Source organism: Dermacentor albipictus, chromosome 4 (assembly GCF_038994185.2).
Source record: "Dermacentor albipictus isolate Rhodes 1998 colony chromosome 4, USDA_Dalb.pri_finalv2, whole genome shotgun sequence".
Lineage (NCBI taxonomy): Eukaryota > Metazoa > Arthropoda > Arachnida > Ixodida > Ixodidae > Dermacentor > Dermacentor albipictus.
The window spans coordinates 48,529,220-48,554,126 of NC_091824.1; the positions used below are offsets into that span (position 1 = coordinate 48,529,220).

The 24,907-nt window shown below is 44.2% G+C and overlaps 1 protein-coding gene across 1 annotated transcript in view; it reads left to right on the forward strand.

The window, feature by feature from the left end:
• Positions 1–24,907, forward strand: part of LOC135915391 (uncharacterized) — a 50,166-nt gene that overhangs the window by 21,001 nt on the left and 4,258 nt on the right. The window contains exons 7-11 of the mRNA XM_065448427.2: positions 2,983–3,136; positions 3,519–3,571; positions 6,688–6,814; positions 10,931–11,016; positions 17,737–17,850. Of these exons, the coding sequence (XP_065304499.2) occupies positions 2,983–3,136; positions 3,519–3,571; positions 6,688–6,814; positions 10,931–11,016; positions 17,737–17,850 (534 nt within the window). The remainder of the gene's footprint in view (positions 1–2,982; positions 3,137–3,518; positions 3,572–6,687; positions 6,815–10,930; positions 11,017–17,736; positions 17,851–24,907) is intronic.

The following is a 24,907-nucleotide window of genomic DNA, read 5'->3' on the forward strand; positions in this document are numbered from 1 at the left end:
CATACGTTGTCAGGTGTCCTTCACAACTCTACCTTAATCCAGCTCGCTCTAATTTGTATCAACCTTAATCTATGCACTTCATCGCTCCTTAGTCCACCTTGCTCTAATTTGTACCAACCGCAATCCACATTAATCCACTTTAGTTCACCTACATTCACTTCACCTGAAGTCACCTTACTCTAACTTGTTCTAACTTTAATTCACTTTGCTTCACTCTAATTCACCTTAATTTACATTAATTACCTATAATTACAACTGCTCGATGTTTCTATACCATTTAATCTCTTCTGTATTACTACTGACAACGCACAAGGCACTGATGACATTGCTGATGATGATGATTTTAGTGCCATCACTTGATCACGCTGGATTTTCGGCCTCATGGATATGTAGTGCTTTCACATTAATAAGTGGCGACAAAGCACTGTGCCAACATCTGCACATCACCATTCCTTAAGGTCTATGTCTGTGGGTCTGCACATGTTGTTATGCTGGCACATTTATTTCCAAAGATGCACCGTTTACCTGTTTGTCAAATTGGAAAAAAAAGACGATGCATTTGGTACAGCAGCATAAACAACCACTTGCTCGGTTACCACCAGTGGCAGTGATGGCATCGATGTTCGTGCAGGAGAACTACGCGGCCTATAAATGAGTACCTACTTATGCGAGCAGTTTTCTCTAATAATACTTTATTGATTGCGCAAACATTAAGGTTGATGACGTTAAAGAAAAGCAAGAATCAGTATAACAGCCCGTAATATATGTATCTGGATCACAGTTGCCGTTTTGGGGTTCGGATGCTCATATTGACTCTTCTCAGGGCGGAACAATGCGGCTTGCATGCCCAAATATGTATGTTTTGCTACGTTTTATGATTATTTCATATCAGCAATGTGGCATTTCCTCAATATTTGAAGCTGACAACAATCTGTGGCTGTCGATGCTGGTGTAAACAAATGCAGACCTCTTTGGTAAATTTGACGCGGAAAGCTACGCTCGAAGACTTCTTGAATATGCAAAATGCCTAAAGAATGTGTAAAAGGAATATAAAAGCAAGTTGCAAGCGCAGAAATCAGTGGCCGCAAACTCCAAGAGAGCAGCATCGGTAGACGGAACTTATCGGCAGCATTGTTAGCACAACAGTGCACTCAGGCCTGTTCACCCAGTGTCTGGTGAGTACTACATGACTTCCGTGAACGACATGTTGCCCCACAGGAGCCATTAATAATTGTGATCCACGAAACATTCAAGCGACGCACATTCAACATGGGCGCAGGCACACAAACTGACCAGCAAACGCCCCAGCTGCCTTCCAAAATATTTCCAGCACCGTGTGGCAGAGGGCAGCAAAGGAAAATGAAAAAGGCACATTTTTTTCCCTTACAACAAACATGCAATAAACAGCAGTCTCGTGAGGTCGTGGATTTTGACAGCATCTGCTGTTGGACCAACAGCAAGCACTCAATGACATTGTCTGTTGCTCAGTCCCCACACCTTCAGGTGAACGATGACAGTGCATTTCAAGACATTCACCCCAGCACCCACCAACACCAGAGTCCGGGAGTTCTATCTACCTGAGGGGCAGTTGTTATGCTTGTCGGTGAAACTTGTGCACAATGATATCGTCGTGGTGTAATCAGGGCAGAGAATCAGACGTGCTATCCGAATATATGAATAGAGAGTCTTGACTCTTTATTTGGTGAGCTTGTGCCCGAAAAGGAAAGCAAGTCAAAGTGGTGATAGCGGAGAACACGGTTGTCAGTCGTCAAATCTAATCCCACAGGCCAAATCCATCTGCTCTTTATACTTGTTGCCATGCATTCCAGAGCAATTACCGGTGCTCACATGGGTTTGGGATTGTACACCACTGTTTACATCACGCATGCAATCTAATTATATACATGCCTCTCTCTAAAATCCGCGACAACACTCAAGAATTTGGGATACTACAAGCGCATCCAGCTCTCAGTGATAATGTTACAGTGATAATCAGCCAGTTTGGCGACTAGTACAGTGTACCACCACTGCAGCAAAGCATGCCCCATGCCGGTAGCATGTTGTGTTTGTATCGTGACAAACCTGCTTAGCTTTTCGGGTCAAAATGCAGAGAGATGAGAATGATAAGATTCTACAGTAGGGGGTTATGTTTAGGAATCTCTCATCCGCAAGCTTCTGCTGAAATTTATTGGAAAAAATCCATGATGGCATTGTGCTTGGCATTCCCCTCAACCTTGCCTTGGGTGCAAGTACAGTGTCAAAGTGGCGAGGATTACTGTCATTATGGCACTAGCAGGGGCTGCCGCACATGCGCACTGGGCGTGGCGAGGTCAGTGGAGAACTGGCACGAACATTCAATCTCGCTTTTTTTGCTCTGTCGGATAGCCACCGGTATCGCGGGTCACCGATGTGTGGGTCGGTGCAATAGTTGAAGCCTCATTGGGATTGCATTTTCGAAAGCTTTAGATGACAGGACAGTGTGAGATGGAAGAGCGCTGCACGTTATCTATGAACACTACATTTGATGGTGGTCGTGTAGGCTATCTAGTTCTAACAAAAGTCACAGCAGGGAAGCAAGCTTACTGTCCCATGTGAAATGTGGATAAGCATAGACTAAAAGGAGGAAAGAATGGTTTGTGCAGTGCGCCAGGCTTGGCCAAGGCGTGCACGAGGGGTCTTCGACCACTGCCTCTTATTTTCATGGCACGCAGATATTCCTCGTAAACAAATCCTACGCCAAGAATCCGCTCTCCATCTGGCATGAATTTGAAATGGTCACATTAAAAAAAAAGATATAATTGATGTTTCGTGCATTCAAGGAATTCTGGCATGCTGCTGTAGTTACAGGGTCAACATCTGTCTGATAAAGCATAAAAAAGGGGGTATAGTACAATATTTTTGCGTAAAAAAGGGGGTATACAATAAAGAGCACCCCTTTGACGCTCTTTTTGTGTGATTTTTCTTTTCTCCTTCCTGATTTAGAAACCAGCACAAGAGCATTTTTCATTGGATCCTTGGACGGTTACAGCTCAGTTAAAGCTAGCCGTGGAGGAAGACCTGCGAGAGATGAAAGACCTGAATTACGTGATTTTGCGTCCCGCTATAGTCTATGGTGTTGCCGACAAGCATGGCATTGGTGAGGATGGTTCCTGCTTATGAGTTTGTCGCAGAAAAAGAGTATAAGTATATATATGTATATAAAATATAGAAATTATTTGTCGCTGTAGTTTAATTGGCATTGGTGGTGCTCATACTTGCTGGACCTTTTCCTCATTTGTTTTTCCCCTTACCTATAATCAGCTTTTCATCCTTGAATATTGGTCCTCAGTGCCATTCCTCTTCTTGTGTGTGCTGTTGCCACAGGGTAACATTACTTGGTGCATTTCGTGGGTTTTCTTCTTTCTGGGGGAATGCAGTTGTCTGGGATAAAAAAAATTTCCTGGTGCATGCTTTTGTTGTCACGGCCTTTCTCAAACACTGAGCATGTTTTTTCCTCATCATCTTTTGTTTTCTTTTAGTTCCGCGCATTCTAGTAGGTGCTGTCTACAAGCACCTGAAGGAAACGATGAAGGTAAAGTTGTTTTCTGCATTTTTTAGGATGCCTTTATTTAATGAGTGCACTTTGTTAAGCTGCACTGCCTTTAGACGACTCACTCACTTTGTTGATATGTTGATGTTCTTCCAAATGGGCATGCCACAGCAACTGCACAAATCTAAAACATTTGACCAAAAGCTGACTATCGTCCAATAAAAATGCATCCTAAAGACGCGACCGTGTATTTAATTGAATACAGATAACGACCGATTTTCCAGACTCCCGATTTTTCGGACACCTTCGCGGCACTGTCACTTATCCCATAGGGTCGCTGTATAAGAAATTCTGAAATTTCGGACCCAAAAACCCTTCGCCATTCGATTTTGAGGACTTTTTGCCATTACCGCAGGTTCGAAACGGCGTTAGCAAAGCCACCACCACCGTCATTTTCATCATCTCGCTGCTTCCAACAGGCGCTCTTTCGCACGCAGATCCGCTGGCAGCCGTAGCCACTTGCAGGCAACACTAGGCCTGCCTGCTTCTCGATGTTCGCTACTAAGCTTCTTGCTGTTCGGTGCCGTGTTCATTATTGAAAGAATCTGCCGCTGTCAGCAATAGTGTTGACTCTCCCTTTGTAATCCTCGTCAGCGGCTTCGAAGCTCGTAAAGCACAACGCGTTACGTAATGCCGGTTTCCAAAAGTCAGCTTCGCCTCAATACAGCAGTGTTACGCGCTGAAGCAAACGCAAAGTAAGCATATCTAGAGTTATACAGGATAATTGTCACTGGACACATTATGTATTCCTCAATTATACAAGCCTGCACCCAACATCTCCTTCCATGTGAAGAGCTCCAATACGGCTAATAAGTCAACTGGTAGGCCTCCAGAGCTATTTCGGACGTGCCTATGGTGATTTGAGCCCTTGAGGCAGTAAAAATCGTGCATTCATTTTTTCGGGCATTGTCTGTACCAGCAAATTCTCTAGTCCTAAGTTGGCGCATCAAATTGCTTTATGCAATTTCTTGTTAGTTCTGCGTACCAACTTAAAATTAGCATCTTTTCAGGCGGGTGAAGTTGTGCTCAATTCGATCAATAAAAAGCAGTCTCATTTCCACCGTTATCTCAACACATGTAATGATCACTTACCAGTTACTTTAGGTGAGCTTTGCTAGGAGTTCATGATGTGTACGTTCCTAGTTTATCTAGAAATATACGCAGCATACACATTCTGCTTTTTCAGAAATGCTTCCTAGACACTGTGTTCATAGTCACTCCTTTCACTCTGCTTGCAGTTTTACTTGACTTCTTTGGTCAGTTTCACGTTTGTGAGGCTCTGTACTCCAGGTGACAGCATTACAGGCCTTCTTACAGTTAAGCCCGAATACAATTCATTGCATAACATGCCCCGTATTTGCTGTATCAGAAGTTCATTATAGTTTAACTTGCCTTCAAAACTATCATGTGGAAGTCGGCAAGATGCAGCAAAGTTGTGTACTTTATTTTCAGAAATGATGTCCATTACATTTACTGTTGGAAGTTAGTGATTGAGCTCTGTTTAGTTTCCACGGACACTGGTACTCTACAAGCTAATAACAAAGTTAGACAATTGCCAGCCCTACAGCCTTGCCAAGATTGCTTCAGTAATATATGCGACTTGTTTATTACAAATTTAGCCTAAGTAAGATTTCATTGCAGTTGGACGTTAAGTTTCTATCTAACCCAGACCTCTACTAATAAACCATTAAAATTTTGCTGTACATTGGCTACACGCACATATACAAGCTGCAGGGAGCATTATCCTTTGTGTGTTTCTCAGTTCTCTTAACACAACAAAGGGATCGATTGATTGCTTTCATTGACATACAATTAAACGTCTAACAAATTATATGTACCTTGTTTGAACCGATAGCCGTAATGGATAGGATAGTATTTAGCAAAGGAAGATGATGGAAAAATTGAAATTATTAATACCGGTGTCACATGTACACTTCTGATCCCGATCGGGGCTGGTTCGGATCGGGTGTTGCTACATGGTCATTTGCAATTGCGATTCTGCGGGATCCGGATTTGGGCGATCACTATCTGAGAATTGCGATCAGACCCCTTGATCGTGATCGCAGGCTGACGTTTGTGTCCCCTAGCGCAGTATTCTGAAAACACTGAAAACAAAAAGTGAAGGCAGCTCAATAAAAAAAATTATAATAAATCTTTTTACCAGCAAATAATAAGCTATGAAATTGAAATATTGTCGAAATTTAACCATATTTTGCAAATCTGAATTTGTAGCCAATACATTATGCAGTTCTGAGAGTTGCTGACGATCAGCAGACAATAATAACTCCGTCCAAATCATTGGACCGCGTAGCAGTTAATCGCAATCGAGAAATCCGATCCGGATCAGCCCTGATCGCAATCAGACGTATACGTGTGACACCTGTATAACTCTAGTCAAACAAGGGACGCCTAAGTCTGGAGCCAAAATCTCCATGGCAACTCGGTGGCTATAGCAGTGACAGCTGAGCTCAAGGTCACACCAGGCTTCGGCCCTAGCCATTCCGATGGATCAACATGCAAAGACACTCTCGCACTTATATTTAAGTGCACACTCGTTAAAACACCCCATGTGATCAAAATAATCCAGAGAGAGATGCAAATGAGAGAAAGGCAGGGAGGTTAACCAGAGTTAAAGCCTTCGGTTTGCTAACCTGCAAAAATTAATCTAGAGTCCCTCACTGTGGTGTGCCTCACAATCAGATCGTGGTTTTGGCGCATAAATTCCTCTTTTCTTTTATTCTTTTTTATCTTAGTTTCAATGCTTCAACAAGGGTGTTTTTCTAAATGCCACCCTGACAAAGACAAGTCTTGTCAAAACAATCGCTCTGTACTGAGGCTTCCTTTGTTCAGCCATTGTTGATCATCTCAGTTCTCTGGGCGTCCGTCAGTCATTCTTTATTGTTTCATCTTCTTTGGTGTCCATGCCATCTGGTTCTAAAGTAGCAAGTGCTTCTTCCTCTAATCAAGACATATCATCGCTTATTGCTTTAAGCATGTCACCTGCTTTTACAAATGTAGCTGCAGCAGCTATGTTGTGCTGCTGTCGCACTTTTGTTTCACTCTTAGTGGCCCTAACAGGTCTTTCGTATGCTTTGCAGCTTTTGTGGACAAAGGATCTCAAGATGGACACGGTGCATGTGTCAGACCTGTGCCGTGCCATCTGGCATGTATGTCTCCACGGGAAGTCTGGAGATATCTACAATGTTGTCGACCAGGGGAACACAAGTGAGTGGACTTCTCACTAGTTATTGATTACAGAATACGAGTATTGATTACGGAATATATTACAGAATCCTGCATTCTCTATTAGAGCATAATGGGAGAATCATAATGGTAGTAAAGGAAAATGATAGCCACTGTTTGAAATAATGCATAGCAGTGCTCAGTCCCTAGTTAGCATACCTTTTGACACGAGTATTCGGTTTTCATGGCTCACGGAATTTCAGTTTAGCGATGTTCACTTATATCTCATCTTGCTAAGCAAGATACAGTTTCATGCATGAATTTCACAGAGCCAACTATGACAACTTAATATTCTTCACTGCATTAAGTCTGGCTAATGCGAGAATGGGCACTTCGTGCTTTCCGAGTAGCTACGAGTGACCAGGCCAGTGTTGTCGGCGAGTGCCAGATTCATGTCGGTAATCATTACCATCATCGTAGTGAGCCTATTTCTGTGTCCACTGCAAGATGAAGGCTTCTCCCAGCGATCTATAATTACCCCCGTCTTGCAGTAGCTAATTCCAGTGTGCACCTGCAAGTTTCCTAATTTCATCATCTCGCCTAATTTTCTGCCGTCCTCAACTGCGCTTCCATTCCTTTGGCACCCATTCTGTAACCCTAATGATCCACCGGTTATCTGCCCTACCCATTACATTGCCTGCCCTGCTGAGTCAGTCAGTCAAGAACTTTATTGAAGTCCTGTGGAGTTTCAAGCTGTTGGAGATACCACGCAGGGAACTCCTCCAGCCGGAACCGTAGGTGACGCCCAAGTCGGGACGTATTTTTTTTTCTTGAACTAGAATATCGGCCATCCCCATTTGCTCTTTGATCTGCTCTCTTCCATTCTCTTAATGTTATGCCCAATATTTTTCATCCCATCACTCTTAGCGCAGTCCGTAAAGAGGCCCTGAATCACTTTTTATCGAGATCGAGAAATGCATTTTAAGTTAAAATAGGTTAATTCAGAAATACTTTGCCGCAAAAAGTACTTCAATGCATTTAGCAGAAGCAGAGTTATTGGCAAAGAAACATCCTGTTCGCGATGCTTCCACTCCTTTTTCAATGCCTTGCACTGTGAAGGCTACGGCAGAGTGGGGTGTGTCCGCAACGCTCTGCCTACTGACGAACACCGTGGTGCGCAGTTCAAATTTGATTTTGGATGTTTACATATATGCCACTACTTCCGATTTTGGCGCCTACGGCGCACCAAACGCAGTTGTCCTCAGCGAGCCACAGCATACTTAGCCAACGGACTTGTCACGGCATCCCGCAGTGGCTGCGATGTCTACGCTACATAGCAGGCCACAACTGTAATATATAAGTGTAGTGTTTGCTTTGTACTCAACATGGCTTGAGTATGCTCTCGCGCTAATATGCTCCAGTTTGACCGACAGATAGTAGTCACTTCCAACTTGCGCATGTTGAAACGCTATCAATAGCTCAATATTAAAGAAATTCTGCGAAGGTGTCTAAACAGGATTGGCTAGAAGAGAGTGCACGCTGGCAAGGATGCGTGTAGTCTGACCTTAAGTTTCGCATGGTTCGAGGCTAGTTGAATGTTCAAAACTAGTCAAAATTAGCGAGGCCCTATGGCTACAACACCGGTAAGCAGGGTGACCAAAGTTTAATTCCTGTGCGGGCGACTGTGGCTGAGCATGAGCAAACTGTAGTCTGCTTCTTCCAGGATTACATAACTATTATCGAAATTCGAAAGCAGATTTTTGCTTACTTCAGCCTCTTTATTGAACTGCTTCTATAAATATGCACAGTAACGGTAAGAAAAAGTGCATTGATCTAAACACCCTTCTATTGTCCGCTACATCCGCTATTGACCACTAGCAGCTGCATATGAGAATCTGCTATATTACGAAATAAAGAGTCCAGAAAAGAGTGAATAGCAGGCTTCTGTAGAAAAAAGAGCATTTGAGAAAACGGCGACTTAGTGCTTTGCTTGCAAACTCCATGCTCCACACATGACTGCAAGACTTTGCTGAAATGTTCACAGCAGCTATGCTGTCTGTGGACTGTTTTTTCACCAAGCCCAAGGTGCGGCTCAGGACCCCTTTAAAGTGTTCTCAAGCTTCTTTGTTAACCTCCACGTTTCTACCCATATGTTAACACCGGTAGAATGCAATGATTCTACACTTTTCAACTACAGTGGTAAGCTCTCAGTCGGGATTTGGTAATGCCTGTCGTGTGCACTCTGACTCATTTTCATTCTACATGGCGGTCGGTGACATATAGATGGCTAAAACATGAGCAATGCTGCTTAATTACACACATTTACAGCAGTTTAGTATACTCTGATTATACTAGTTCAGAACGCAACTTATTGGGCATTTCGGGTAGGGTGTTGAGTATGAGCATGAGAATTTGAGCGGTCGTCCTGGCGCCTATCTTGCTTCGTGTAATTGGGCTCTCAGTTTGCAATTATACTTAGCTGTATAACTTCTTACATGCATCGTAGATACAGTGGCCTATCGTTTATTTCAAGGATACAGAAAGGCGTCGATTTGTGTTAATATAAATTACGGTAAGTGAAGCTGCAGCAATTTATGTTAACAGCTACACAGCTGAGCTGCCATCCCTGACTGACGCATTGGACCAAATGTGGTTACAACAGCAGTGTTGTTTGTGGGGCCCCCTACAGTTGCGGTACTTTCCAGGTTCCAGTGACTTCTGTTCTGACCTCCACAGCGTCTCGGTGGTTCAGGCATTCAACTTCCAAGCAGGAGGTTGTGGCTTCGATTCACTGCTAGGCTGGCCGCAATCTTATGAGGATGTAACGAAGAAATGATTGTGTACTTTAATCAGTCAAGCACAAAGTTTGTTTTGACCATAAACAACACAATGTTACTTAGATTAAGCTACATATTGAAGAACCCCAGCTGGCCAAAAATAATCTGGAGCTTTCCACTTTGACATCCTCTCATAACTTGTGGATTGCTTTGAGATTTGATACCCCATTATTATATTAAATTTTGCTGCCAAGCACGACGTCACAGGTTTGATTTCCATTCATGGAGGCCTCAAGAAATTGAAGTGGGCCTGGAATTAGAGAGGCTAAAGCAAAAGGCAGGCAACTTTTTTTTTGACAAAATCATAGCCTCACTGCATAGGAAGCAATATTTGGCTTGTTTGTGCGGATGCTATGCAAACTTTGTCTTTGAGCACAGGTTCACTGCGCAAGCTATATTCAGTGCAGTTCAGAAAGCCTGTCTTGTCACTTGACAATGCTGTCATGAACATAGTGAGACTGCTGTCAAGTGACAAGACAGACATTCCTTATCATGTCGAATTACTATTGCAGGGTCCTTTTAAAGGTGTACTGATTCTGTTCTTGGGTTTTTTTTTTGTTGTTGTTGTTGTTGTTGTTGTTTTTTCCCTCTCGAACTTGTATCGGGTGACGTGGGAAAGTCTGCCTGCCACTCTGTTTCACTGCTCACCCCTTTGCAGGGGGTCATAGCACTGATAATGGTCAATTTTCCTTTCTTTCTTCTTTTATTTTTTCCCCAATCCTCAGGTGTTCCTTTATAACATGGGGAAGTACTAGAAAGAAAGCGGTCTTAGGTTTTTAGGTCTGTCAACAGAAATAAGGTAGTTAACTGGGCTTCGGAAAGGGACAATGCGCTGCAAATCGCAAGCCTTTTTGTTGATATGTGACTGCCATCTTTGGTATTGTCGTAAGGATGAGAGGTCTGGGCTTCAGATAGTGGCCGTGCCTTATTCTTCAGCACAAAAATGAAAGCAAAAGAAATTGAGTGAACGACTCTCATTTGCAAATGAGAAAAGAAAAAGAAAACGGAAGCAATAGTCTTGTTGTAGGGAAAGCACCCTCGCTCCTTGCAGGCAATGCAGATGTGCATGCCTGTGTCTAGTGATAACTGACCAACGGTGCATACTACCTTCAATTAGGCTTCGGCCACGTGCTCATGAGTTTCTTTTAATACATCTGAGTGCACATTGCAGACTATAACCCCCTTCTACTTTGGCTTAAGTTACTTGGAGTGGTGTGCTCTATTTTGTCACTGCTTACTTTTAATTTCACGTGGGTGCTCTTCATGTGTGAGCTATAGGTTACACCACGGGTGACTTAAATCATCTTTTTTTTTTTTTCAGCGCAAGGAAAAGTGACTGAGATCATTTCTGAAAAATTCTCAATAAGCCACAGCTACTGGGGAACTGCTGCTTCACTTCTTGCAAAGGTGCGTGTGTTTTTTTCTTAATCCTAATTTAATGTTGCACTCAAGTAAAATGGCATCTACATCTTACTGCCATCGGTGTAAAGTTGATGCAATATGCGCATTTGTGCAAACAGTCACTCAGTATCAAGCCACATTTTTTTATGCGAGTGCGTCACAGAAATTTGTGCAATCTACAGCTGCCTGCATTTTTATTCTACCAGCTTTGCAAGAACAATCTGCTTGTTTTATACTGTTCGTACTCAAGCTTCACATTTTTCGGTCCGTGTCATTCAGTGAAGCACTTGGTATCGCAAGTAGTTTGCTCTGTCCTGAAAATAGTAAAGAAATAGTCATATGTCATCAATATGTCCTATGTCAATCAATAGCCCTATGGATTTTCATTGCTGAGCTCTTCCAGAATAGTGCAACATGCTGCGCAGAACACCGTTGAAGGTTTTAGAGTTGCAAGCTCTATGTCCGAAACATGAAACCTTGATGTTGTCATCGACCTTTCAAGTAATGTTCAGGTGAAGTAATAATAATAAAGCAATATTCAGTAATAAGTAATATTATAATAGTAATAAAGTAAAATTCATTTAGCAGACATCCTATGCTGTCCACTCGTTTCACAAAATACATCTGCAACATCTGTGGTGAAATGCTTTGATGTTGTAGTTATAGAAGTACTGGTACGAAACTTTTCCTTTCTTTTATTTAGTTATTGGATAGCTGTCAACCCAGTAAATTATGCCAGGGAGTAATGGCTCCCTTTTAATACTACCAGTTAAATATGCTTGCACACGAAATGCAGCATGGCTTCAGACATGGAGCACTAGACTATTGTCATGAATTAAACCTGATGCAGTAGTCTCATGGCACCAGCCATGTGTATGCACACACTACGACTGGGCTAAATGGCATGCTCTTAAGTTGTGTGCGACCCCACGTGACCTCTGGATTTGGTGAAGTGAATCGTCTCCTACATCATGTCTCAAGCCAAGCTGCACTTAGCACAAGCTTTGAGCATGTCACATAAAAGGTGCTGCAATTATTTGTGCCACTTTCCAGAAATTGTGGTTTTATATCTTAATCATGAAGTCTACGGCTACCTACAGAAGTAAAAAGAGCAAGACAAAATTTTCGTGTCAGTGCTCCTTTTACACTTGTCAGCGCCCCATTTTTCACAGTGCTGATAAGTGTTAATATCAATGTGTTTTGCCACATATTTTGAAGATGTACGAGGGTAATTCCATAAGTTTCCAGCCTGACGTCTAAAACTTACAGCGATTTCAAAACGCCCGCTTCAGACATGCAGCGCCATCTCTTAAGAGGCCAGCGTATGAGTTTCAACTCGACACGTGTTCGTCAGTACCACACACTTGCCTGACAAACACGAGGCACAATAAGTGGCGATAATGCTAAAAATCAAGTGTCGGGCTTCACCAAAGAAGGGATTTCTGCAAGTGTTATGAAACAATGTTTGGATGGTGTGTACGCAGAAGCTTCTCCTTCTTAGTACAAGATGGGAGCCCCGAGTCCGTTCTTCTGTGCAGAAGGGGCATTGTGTGACCTGTTCTCTCAAGTTTTAGAGCTTTGCTGTGGAAATCAGAGAGAAGTGCTGGAGTCTTTTGTCACTGGGGATGAAACCATGGCCCTTTACTACGATCCTCTTTTCAAAAGAGAATCGATGGAGTGGCGAAAACCAGTAGAAGCGCCAGCAACAAAAGCCAAGGTGACTCAGTCGGCCAAGAAGATCATAGCAACAATCTTTTGGGATTGCCGTGCGATTATCTCAGTCAACTCTAAGGAAAGAAATACCACCATGAACGCACAGTATTATGTGCCGCTTCTAAACACACTGCATGATGCAATAAACAACGAGGTGAGGGATTTTCCATCATGGCGTCCACCTGCTTCACGACAACGCTCCACTTCACACGGCGAGTGTTGCAAAGGCTGCAGTGAAGGACTGTGGCTTCGAAGAAATCGATCACCCGCCCTAAAGCCCACACCTGGCGCCCAGTGACTACTACCTCTTCTCAAAGCTGAAGAAAGATCTTCGAGGCAAAAAAGTTGCTGCTGATGATGAAGTGAAGAGTGCCATCCGTGGACATTCTTGAGACAAAAGTCCAAACTATTTTTTGAAGGGCATAAAAATGTTAGTTCAGAGGTGTGAAAAATGTATCGAAGTGTAGGGAGATCATATTGAAAAGTGACACAGTTGTTTGATTTCTATCTCCATTAAATGTGCATCAGGCCAAACACTTATGGAATTACCCTCAAAACTGTAGCCAAGCACAGGATATCTGTTAATTATATATTACTTCATTGCGGCTTGGCTTCAATTTCAAAATTGGGACTTTTGTTCAAAGGTGTTAAATTGCAATGTTAGTTAGTGAAATTTTGTTAATAAGGTAACATCACTCCATATAATTTGTATTGCGAGTTGTGCCCACCTTCTTGTAAGTAGTGTAATCCAGCTGATATGACATAATTGTGATCTATACCACTTGGATATCTGCAACAAGTCTGTTCCCATGAACTCTTTCGTTACGACTATTCAAATCGACCACCGGTGAACGATGCTTTAGATCACCAATTCCGACTTATTGGAGCCATTTCTTATGCAGTCGAACCCACTTATAAAAATAATAAGTGCCACGAAAATTCCATTTTTATAACCGATAATTGTTGTAACTGGGTTTCATGAAAAAATTAAAATGAGGGGATGGCAGAGCTGATATGAGAAAACTATATAGGCAGGGAGGCCCCACCACCTTCCTTTGCTCGGCTGCTGATTGTGTTCACTCATTTATCTGCTTCCTGGGTGCTCCGATCACGTATAACAAGCCGCGGCTGTCAGCATTAAAGAATGGCACTGCTATAACATCTGCAAAGTGGTGTCACGGGTGGCAAGCGATATGCGAGCACCGCTGAGGCATCGCATTGGTGGCCCCAAAAGGGGCCTTTTAAATATTGCAAGAAGGCTGCCATGGTAGCCTGTAAGCTTGAGAAATCCAGAAGAAACGCTGAGGAGAGATCGCCACAAGCATCTCGCCACGTACATCTCACTGGCTTGCACGAGAAAAGCCTATGTCCGTCAGCCATGCATGCTTTACGCGAAGCTTGCCAACATGCTTCTCCAAGACATCCAAGCACTCCACATAGTGTAGCGGAAGGTTCCTCGTGATAACGAAGCCCTGGAGGGACTGAATCATGCCGGTCCTCGTGTGAGGACAATGTTCTAAGTTTGAAATTTGTTTTATTTCGGACAGTCATGTACAGATTTTCCGTGGACACTGGCGAAAAGGCAAATAAATGCCTGACAAAGCGGCAGCTACCCATATGTCTGCTTTCGGCACAGTTGGCGCAGTCCATTTGGGTTTTGGGAGGTGGGGCGGCGTGAGGCAGCCTTCCCTACTGCGTCATCGCTGCCGTCGTCGCCGTCGCTATCCGATGAAAGCACGTTCACGATGATCGTCTCATCGCTTAGCACTTGCGAATCTATAGCCGTGAGCTTCCTTTGCACCGGCAACATCGTGCATTGCCGATGATCAGCAGGCGGATCCGCCATCTTCCTTTTCGGCAGCGAGTCAAGCGAAGTTGAGAAATCACGTGGCCAGGAACGTCTTCGACACAATCAGCAAAAACAAACACGGGCAAGTAAGCTGTTCGCAGAATTTCACTGAATGAGGAGCCAGCAAGCAACATGTGAGCAATCTGTATACAATCTGCTTGTGGCGCAGTTGGCACGGTCCATTTGTGTTTTGTAAGGTGGGGCGGCGGAGAGTAATGGGTGCAGCCCATTCGTGTTCGGAGGGGTGGCAGGGCGACAGGAAAGAGCCGCACAGAGATGGCTGGAAAATGACCGCGCGGCGGCTGTTGGAACAGTAGCCCATCGTGGAGCGGCTTGAATTTTTTTTTTTTTCTTTTCAAGGATTTTGCATTTCACTACCTTTCGGCTTGGACACCCAGCAGCCAGACTTCATCGTTATAACTGATAATGTGGCATCAGGGTACTGAAGTAACCAGGTTATTTCACCATGGAAAACATGCAAAAAGTCGACAGTGCATCATCTTCTCATTGTTATAACCGATATATTGTTAAAACTGGTATCGTTATATGTGGGTTCAACTGTACATACAAGGCCATCCAGTAACTAGCACAGGCACTGCACTTTCAGAATCAGTTTAAATTTTCACTATCCGGCAATGTTGTGATTTTTGACAGACGTTTTTGCAAACTAATGTGCGTATGTTGTAGCAAAAGGAGGTGTGGCTGTCACCTTCTGCCACGCGCTCGAGAAAAAAGCATGCCGCTCACGATTTCGCCGCACTAGCATCAAAATTTTGTAATCAAATGACTCCCAGCACATCACAAATTAAATGATATCGCCAGCTTTGCCATCCAACAGTGCTGAGCGGCGATAATTAACCGAAAATGACGCCGTCTGTTCACTAGTGAGCTTTCATTTGAAGTCTGAGTCGTTTTATTCCACTAAAGTGTATGTCCAACACATGGATCCGGCTTTGGCAACCAGTTTCGAAAAGTTTTGGTAATGCTTCTCTTGTAAAATCCCAGCAAAGGGCGCAGCCGGTGTCACTGTGCAGTTATCAAAAGTCGCTCCCATGGCATCGTCCCACGCAGCTGTGTTGCAAGAAAAGCGTCCTGCTCAAAACTATGCTGCACCCGCACTTGAATTTAGTGGTGAGGATTCGGATTATGATTCCAGAGATGACACTAAAGCAGATGCAAGCTCTGACGGCAACGATGTTTTGAGCTAGCATGGGATATCCGCAGCTGTTCACTGGCAAGTTTACTGCCTTGAGCGATCTCCTTCCTTGTGAGCGCTTATCTGCCTATCTTTTTTCATGACCTCAGAGCTCTACTGATTGTCTTCAGGGCGCATACTTCGCTTGGTTATGATGTGCTGCTATCGGTAGCAAAGAAACTTCCGTTCGCGCCAAGAAGGCCGCCTATAGCACATCTCGGCCCAGCACTACGGATCAACGCAAGAGAGTTTACAACGACGTGCTATTTGTTTCTACTGTTTTTCTCTGCAGAGGTGATAAAGAAAGACAATGGGCAAAAATGCAAACAGATATGCTTGGATACATGATCTTGTAGTTGCCCAGCTATGCTGAAAGTGGTCGATCCTGGAAGAGGTGCATGACTCTAGATGAACTCGTGAAGTGCATTCCTTAGATTTCTCATCTGATCATCCTCAGAAGATGCCGAAAAGGTGGAACTGCAAAATGTGTTACGAGAACCGCAAAGTTGAACAAAAACCATACGTTTTACGAGAACCGCAAAGTTGAACAAAAACCATACGTTTTGTGGAAAATTGTGTAGGGCACCTATCTTCACAGAATCCAGAAACTGCTTCACCACATGGCATGAGCGATGAACTGGTCTTAGCTTCTTTTTTTTTTTTTCAGACACTATTCCTGGGTTATTTATCTTTAAAATGTATATTCTGAATTTTCTTTGATATTAATATTTTTGTAGATATGCTTTTTATTGTTGTTTTTATCAACTGGCAGCAAAAATGGTGCTTTCTAGAATTTTTGTCTCATTTTTTTTTTTCTTTGGCAATGTATGTTTTTGGAAAGAGCATTTCATTGCACAATATGCTATGCTGCAAAGTGTGCTGGAATATTATTTGTAGTGGTAAATAATATTTTCTCGAGATCATAAAAATGTACCATTTTCTCGCGGTAATGAAAGAGTTAATGTAGATAATTGGATATAGGAAGGTAGTAGACATTACTGTTCTCATTCAAGTCCATCATTTAACCATACCTACAACGTAGCACTTTTCTAAAATTGACACCCCTCCTCTGCAAAGGGCAGTTAAATGAACAGCACACTACTGCTAAAGGAATAATCTTGCGACGCGAATTGGTCATGAACACATTCCAGTGTGCAGATCAGATTGGACAAGTGTGGATTCCATTCAGCACGGGCGCACTCTAGTATATACTATGTATTTGAAAAAGAATGATATGGATGAAAAATTGGCATAAGAAAACATGGTCAGGATGAAACGTAACCTGCACGCAACATAGGCGATAAAATACGCTGCCACTATAAATCAGATCTCTAAAATTTACAGCGCCAGTTATCTGATGCCCGTTTTCAACAACCCGTTTTTATTGTGATGGTAATTATATGGATGCTGCAGGCACATTAGTGGCATCACGTTGTCTAGTTATTGGTGCGCATGTGTGGTCCATGCATAGAGTTCTAGATTGTCCAGGGTCGCGCAGTGTGTTTGGCTAGCAAAAACAACAAAGACAAGTGTGAACACCATTATGCCCTGCTCAATCAACTCTGCTGAAGCCAGGGCAGCATTCTGGCTTTCACTGCTGGTGTGGGTGTTCTGCATACGCACATTAGGGTTCCTGGTCAGCAGCTGTGTGCAGACAACACCATGGTGCAACAATGGTCTGAGCGGAACAGACAGTGAACGTCGAGTTGGATCTATGCAGTTCTTTCATTGGGTGCTGTCAAATGCCGACTGTTTCTCTTCAATCTCATCTTGTGCAACAACACAATGCGAAGCCTGCGATGCTGCTGGCAGTGCTCCGGATCACGCCAGCTTTCCGAGACGCCTTCAGTGCAACGCTAAACTTTGTCATTGCTTTCAACGCCTCGCCTTTGGGCGCGACTGCCAATTATTTTGGTAAATGTGTGACTTGTCCTTTCTTTCGCTTCCCCTCGTCTCTCACCGTGTGCAGGCCGACATGGAATCGACCGTGGAGCAGGTTAATGAGAAGCACCTGTCTCCCTGGTTGGAGGCCTGCCAGAAGGACAACATCACCAACACGCCATTGTCTCCATACCTCTGTCAGGTAAGCGCAAAGTTTGTTGATGTAGGGATTGACACCTCAATCAGGCAAAGAACAATCGGTAGCCAGGCATAGGGATGAGGACATCCAAGTAAGAGCAGAAGACAAATTGTTCAATGTACAGCTGGCCACAAAAGTTTACAGGGCACAAATTCCGTGACCAATGCACACCTGCCAACTCATAAATTTCCTGTAACATATATGAAGTTGGGCTGGTTATCCAATTTTAAGAATGTTGCATCAACTTTTACGAAATGTTTTGGTCATGAAAACGTTCTTAGATGTGTTGAGGAAAGATGGGGCAGCGCAAGATTGCAGAAAATGCATACATAAAAGAAATTGTGATAGCACCTGTGTCACCCTCTTGTGCTAGCACAAGATGCCATATGCCAGAGGGGTACTTGCTTGAAGCAGGCGAAATCGGCCACAGCAGAATTGCCGAAAATGTCACTGCGGTCTAAAAACTATGTGTTGCTTATCAGTCTCTGTTGTTCCAAGTTTTCCGCTGCTTGTTTGCTGCTTCTAAGGCAAATCGTTGATAGTAATGTGCGTATCTCATAAAATATGTGCATTCAAAGCCAACTTTAAAAAATGTCAGTAAGAATGCATCATGTTTCCCTTTATTGTGTCAGCAGGGTTCTTACAAAAGTTACTTTGCACAGATGACAGGTATGCAAGTGTGAATTTCTGCTCTTTTAAGTCATGGAACATAATATTTAATGGATTGCTGCGCAGGTAGCAAATGCTACTGCACACTGTAACTTTCAATTCCAAGCTGTGTGGCCAGGCTTTGCAGAAATTCAGTTTTTTCACAAATCCGATGTCCTGTAAACTTTTGTAGCCAACTGAACAACATTTTGGAGGAGTCAGCTGCAGAGCACCAAGAGAGGTCAAATGGTTTCCTTTTAAAACTTTGTCTGGGCTGGCCATCAAGGGAGCTTTTTGTAATTGCCCAATCATTAGCATGGCGGGTCACTTTTGACCACTGGCATAACAACGCTGACCTCTGCGCCATTTGTGGTATAGAAAAATTGTAATCCACTAGAGTCAGTGACAGCTTTGACTGAGAGTGAAGTTTCTTTAAGTTGATTTCACCCAGGCAGACCAGGGCGTGAAGAGAAATGTCCACTTGTTCGAGGAAGTATGTGATCATCCTCCGTAGTGTGATGTCCTTCCTTGCAACGTTGAGTACAGGTACAATGAGTAATGTCGCAACTGGCTGAAGCTCATGTAGCAGGTGCATACGCAATGACAATAGCAGACACAGCAAAATCCAAATCGCAGGTTTTGTTTCAGAGGACGACATGCAGTTTAGTGAAAGTGTCAAGCTTTTCCAAGTTACATTTGCTGTCCAAGAGAAATCAATCCATGCTGTGCGTCATAAATGTCAAACTGTACCTAACCAAAAGGGAAAAAAGATGAATAAGAGAGCCTTAACAGCAAGCCCCACAGCTGCAGCATCAATGTCAAAAAGGTGAAGAGTCAACTCGCGGCCATTTCCATATGGAGCCTCATCCTCAAAAGATCACCTATTTCTTGTTTTTGGGAAAGGGTCCTTTGTCCACATGTAATGACATGCTGTCTGTCTACAGGCAATGCTTTTATTAAACTGAAAGGGCTTTGCACATTGTTTGTGCTAAGAGATGAGGTGAACTAGAGCTTGAGAGCTTGTGGTCATGTGAGAGTTTATGGTAATGTCTGTAATAACCTCTGTAGTCCTGAAAAAGCAACACCACAATGAACGTGCGACAGTTTTCTTGGTTTTTTTTTTTTTTTTCATAAATGTGATGCATTGTTGGGCTAGGAAGCCTTGATGGGGCGACGTGTGCATGTGCTGAGAATGTGAAGACTGTGGCCCTGTATTGTAAGGATTCCTTTCTTTCTATTCTATTCATTTTTTACCAGCTGTACTGACAAGCAGTCGTTCCTGGCTGTAGCAAGGCTTTGATGTTGTGCGAGCCAATGACAAACAAAGAAAAGCCACGGATAACGAAAGGGATCGCTACAGAATGTGTTCCCTGCCCATGTCTGGTAGACTTATCATAAGCTTCAAATGGGAAGAAGCAGAATTTTTCTAAGGACAGTGTAGCGTAGATAATGCCTCTTTTTGCCCATGCATTACTATCGGTTTCAGGCATCAGCAAAATCATAACCACTGAGTAATTCAACTAAAAGTTGATAATCACATTTCTGATTACACTAGGGCGCTTGTTGAAACTGCAGAATTGAAGTTGGTTAGTGCTTCAGACATGCCCACATAGTAGGAATCCTGAGGCTAACATCATCTTCAAGGTACTTGCCCTCAAAGGCGTCAGAAAATGTGTCGGCACTCCACTTGTCTTTGGGCTGCATAGTGCGATGATGGGGGGGGGAGGGGGGGGTCGTCTCTTTGGGAACAGAAAAAATGTCATGCCAGCACTCCTTCAAAATTTAGTTGAAATACCGAAGGATACAGCGAGTAACACAATTGCAAAGTGGTGGGGGAAATAAAACATATAAATAAAATGTCAAATAAAAAGGGGAACGAAATGCTCCAGGAAAAAAAAACATTTCAGAAAGATGCAAAAGCTTAAAGAAAGAGCTAAAGAAAAGAAGCATTAAAGAGATATGCAGGTGCAGGCGGCATTGTTTATTGCAAGCACAAAAAGTCCGTGGGTGAAACCACTTCTGCATGCTTGCGCATCAATTTTTTAACACTCCTTGAGGCAAGACAGTGTGCGGAATACAATGGAAAGCGACGACAAAGCAGACAAAACAACCACTACACTCGCAGAACTAAAAAAACTCAAACATGTGGCCATGGAAAAACCAATCCAAGACAAGAGCGTTGGATTTGGCGCTGCAGCTGCTCTTGGTCAAGTGGCGTGAACCGCTCGGGAATCCCGCGACGTCACATGGACATGGCACTCTCAGCTACTTGCAGTCTGTACGAGATTAACGAGCCAGCAAAACCAGTGCAGCTCTACACGATAGCAAAACTACTTAATTACGTAGTAAAGGGAAAATCAGACATCCACCCGTTCGTAGCAATTGCTACAAAGGAAACCCATACGGGTCCCTTGAAAGAAAAACCTCAGAGTTGAAGAAAAATTCGTCCTGGTCCGGGAAACGAACCCGGGACCACCGCCTTTCCGGGGCAGCCGCTCTACCATCTGAGCTAACCAGGCGGCTAGCAGATGGCAGGGCGAAGTCGAATTTGTCAACAACACGAAGCAAAGGCAAGTGTTTGACGTAGTGGTTCTGTGGAAACCCGCAAGGTGGAGAGAAGTAACTAATAAAGGGAAAATCGGACATCCACCTGTTCGTAGCAGTTGCTACAGAGGAAACCCATACGGGTTGCTCGAAAGAAAAGCCTCAGAGTTGAAGGAAAATTCGTCCTGGTCCGGGACTCGAACCCGGGACCACCACCTTTTCAGGAGACGACTTAAACACAAAAGAGGGGGTGGCACAGAGTGGAGAAAACGAAACCTTTCGACTGCTCATGCCGTTGTCAAAGGTAATGTCAGTGAAGGGTTTCTTTTTTTTCTTCTTTTTTTTTCATCTTGTAATGCAATGCAATAATTTTTTTATTACGAGTAGTGTAGTGCTAGTGACAGATATAAAATGAGGAGTGCCCGGGAGAGCCTCTATTTGTGTACTGCATTTACCTCAATTTCTAGATTACTAAGCTCTGTTCGCAATAATTTTGGCACTTCAGATGCTCTTGAGCACTACTCTTATCACTTTAGCTTATCTTAGCATTTATTTTTAGTGTTCCTTTAAATAGACACTTCCTCTTTTTTCATTTGAGGTGTGCTTTATTTCTTACAAAGTGCAATTTTTCTCTCGCAGTGGTATACTGGTGCCATTTTTAATTTATAGCGAAGCCTTCTTTGCCTACCACATAAGGTGCTTCTCACTCTCCACAGATGAACAGCAGGCTCGCGCACCTCGTACAAGCCAAAAAATCCATCCAGAAACGCCTGCAAGGGCAAAAACACGAAAGAAATCTAAGGCACAAAATCACGGAACTAAACAAGAACATCGAAACACACTGCGGCCAGTTATGCAATCAGGATTGGGACGAGGTATGTGACGCCATGGACGGCAACATCAACACGGGCAAGACGTAGAAGATCCTCAAGCACCTGCTCGACCCGTCGAGAACGAAGACAGCAGCGAAAGCGGAAATGACCAAACTGAGACACAAGAACAAAGGAAACATCCATGAAATGGGTGATGAAATCGTCAAGCTGTACCTCGAGAGACCTCCAGCCGTTGAACACCGGAACTACTCGGGCTCTCCCAACAAGGACCTCGACAGAGATTTCTCCCAGCAAGAAATCAAGGCGGTCCTTCAGACCATCAAGACCAAGTCGGCTCCGGGCCCGGCAAAGTGACCAACAAGATGCTCCGGAACCTGGACGACCAGGCAACGAGCCACTTGACAGACTACATCAACGAGTGCTGGCAGAACGGTGGGATACCCGACGAATGGAAGAGGTCCGACGTGATCCTTATCCCCAAGCAGGGTAAATCCTTAGAAATACAGAACATGCGGCCGATCTCTCACTTCCTGCGTTGGTAAAGCAATGGAGCACGCTTGCCTGAGTAGAGTTAATGGCTACCTAGAGTCAAACGGCCGTTATCACAGCAACACGATTGGCTTCAGAAGAGGGCTCTCTACCCAAGACACCATGATACAACTCAAGGAGCAAGTCATAGACACCATGGGGCGGGGCTTTAGGGCTATACTTGGACTTGATCTAAACAAGGCCTTCAACAGGGTCAAGCACACGGCCATCCTCGATGGAATCGCACAACTCGGCCTGGGCGAATGAACGTATAAGTATATCCAAAATTTCTTTACAGGAAGAACAGCCAGAATCAGACTGGACGAGGAGGAAAGTATCCAGGTGGACATGGGCATGCTGGCACACGGCAAGGGTCCGTCGTGTCACCGATGCTCTTCAACCTCGTCATGATCGAACTGTCGGAACAACTGGAGAGAATAGAAGGCATTAATCACATCATTTATGCAGACAACATTACGATTTGGGCCATGAAGGACGCAAGCGAGGGCGATATGGAGAACAGACTTCAAGTGGCAGTGGAGCAATCAAAAATCATCTGGAGGGCACCGGACTAGAGTGCTTGCCGGAGAAATCGTAACTGCTACTCTACCGCCCCAGGAGGCTCAGCAAACCGTCCAGAGACGTAGCGGAACTACACAAAAGGGGAATCATATTAACCACGAGAAAAGGCACGGAGATGCCCATGGTCCAAAAGATTAGAGTCCTGGGTCTCTGGATCGAAGCCAGAGGAACAAAGACGAAAACTATAACATGCCTGGAAAAGAAAGTCACGGCGACCGTTCAGCTAATACAGGGAGTCTCCAACAACAGGAGGGGCATTAAAGAAACGTCGTATGGCTCTTTCAGGCCTTCGCGATCAGCCACGTTGCGTACATGGCGGCGTTGGTCCACTGGAACAAGGCTGAGAAAGACAAGATCGACACGCTCATTAGAAAAGCGTACAGGACAGCGCTGGGTCTCCCCCAATACACAAGAAACGAAAAGTTACTACAACTCGGGGTACATAACACGCTGGAGGAAATCGCGGAAGCACAGAGGATAGCCCAACTCAAAAGACCCTCTGGAACCAAGTGGGGCAGAGAAATCACGGAAAAGATTGGCATAAACTACCACGGAATGAACGGCCCCAAGACGCAGATTCACCCAGACGTCCGAGCCGCAATAAACACGGAAAATATCCCGAAAAACATGCACCCCGTGCATAATGTCGAGAGAAAAAAATGACGCACGAAAATGATTCTCAAAAACCACGGCATGCGAGAGGGGGTGCTCTTCATAGATGCCGCATGGTACCCCCGAAACCGGGACAATAGTGGTGGTGTCGGCGCTGACAAAGGTAACTCCCTCTTCGCTATGGTGGTCGTATGCACGAAAGGAAAGACCGTGACTGCGGGCTCCGTAAGGACCATATTGTCGGAGGCAGCGGAAGAAACGGCAGTCGCATTGGCTGTAATCAACGATCGGCAAAAATACAGAAGAATAATGATCTACTCCAAGACGGCTATTAGGAACTTCACAAAGGGCTGGGTCTCCACCGAGGCGGCCAAAATCCTGAACTGCAGAGCAGAAGACTTTAAGAACGGCAAAATTACGCCCAAATATCTCAAATGGATCCCGGAACATATGGGAGAAGTAACCACGAATACACCTCCCAACCTCAACTAGAAGGCCCACCGAGCCGCGCAAAAACTAACCCACCGCAGCACGGACAGTGATGGCCCAACAACCCGCAACCCCCGGGGAAGGGGTAAGGACTGCAGTGGAGGCGATGGAGAACACGGAGAAGGCGACGACAACGAAGAAGCGATAAAGGACGACAGAGACAGACTGGTCACATACCTCGACATACTGACACGCTACACGAAACAAAGAGAAGCATACCCACAACCCCACAAACAACTCAACAGGTCTCAAGAGACAGATTGGTGAAGGTTGCAAACCAGAACGTTCCGATACCCAGTACACTTAAACAGAGTAAATTCAACACAATACCCAGACGCGAGCTGCAAGCTCTGCAAGCACGAACACGCAGACATGGCACACTTCTTATGGAAATGCACAGAGATCAGATCAATATGCGTAGAAGACGACATAGAGTGGGACCTTCTTGAGGAGCGATGGCTAAACGCTCTGACTAGCTCGGAACTAGATGACCAACGATGGGTTATCCAGCGGGCCAGGGCAGTGGTGGAAAGGCTATGCCTCACCGCACATAATGCCCGGGAGGCCTGAGCCTGGGCTGGCAACCTCGCAGGTCCTTTTCCCATTAAAGTTTTTTCCGTCCGTCATGTCATTTTTGTATGTCTTTAATGCATTCTTTTTCTCTTCTTTTTTTGCACCATTGCGTCTATTACTCTAGAATTATGAGTGATGGCTAACTTTGTGACATGCTTCATATTGATAATGAAGGAAAGCTGAAATCAAAGTGGAAGAAAAGGCAACTGGCCGTGAGTCGAAGCCAAGCCCAGAACCTCTACAACGTTTGT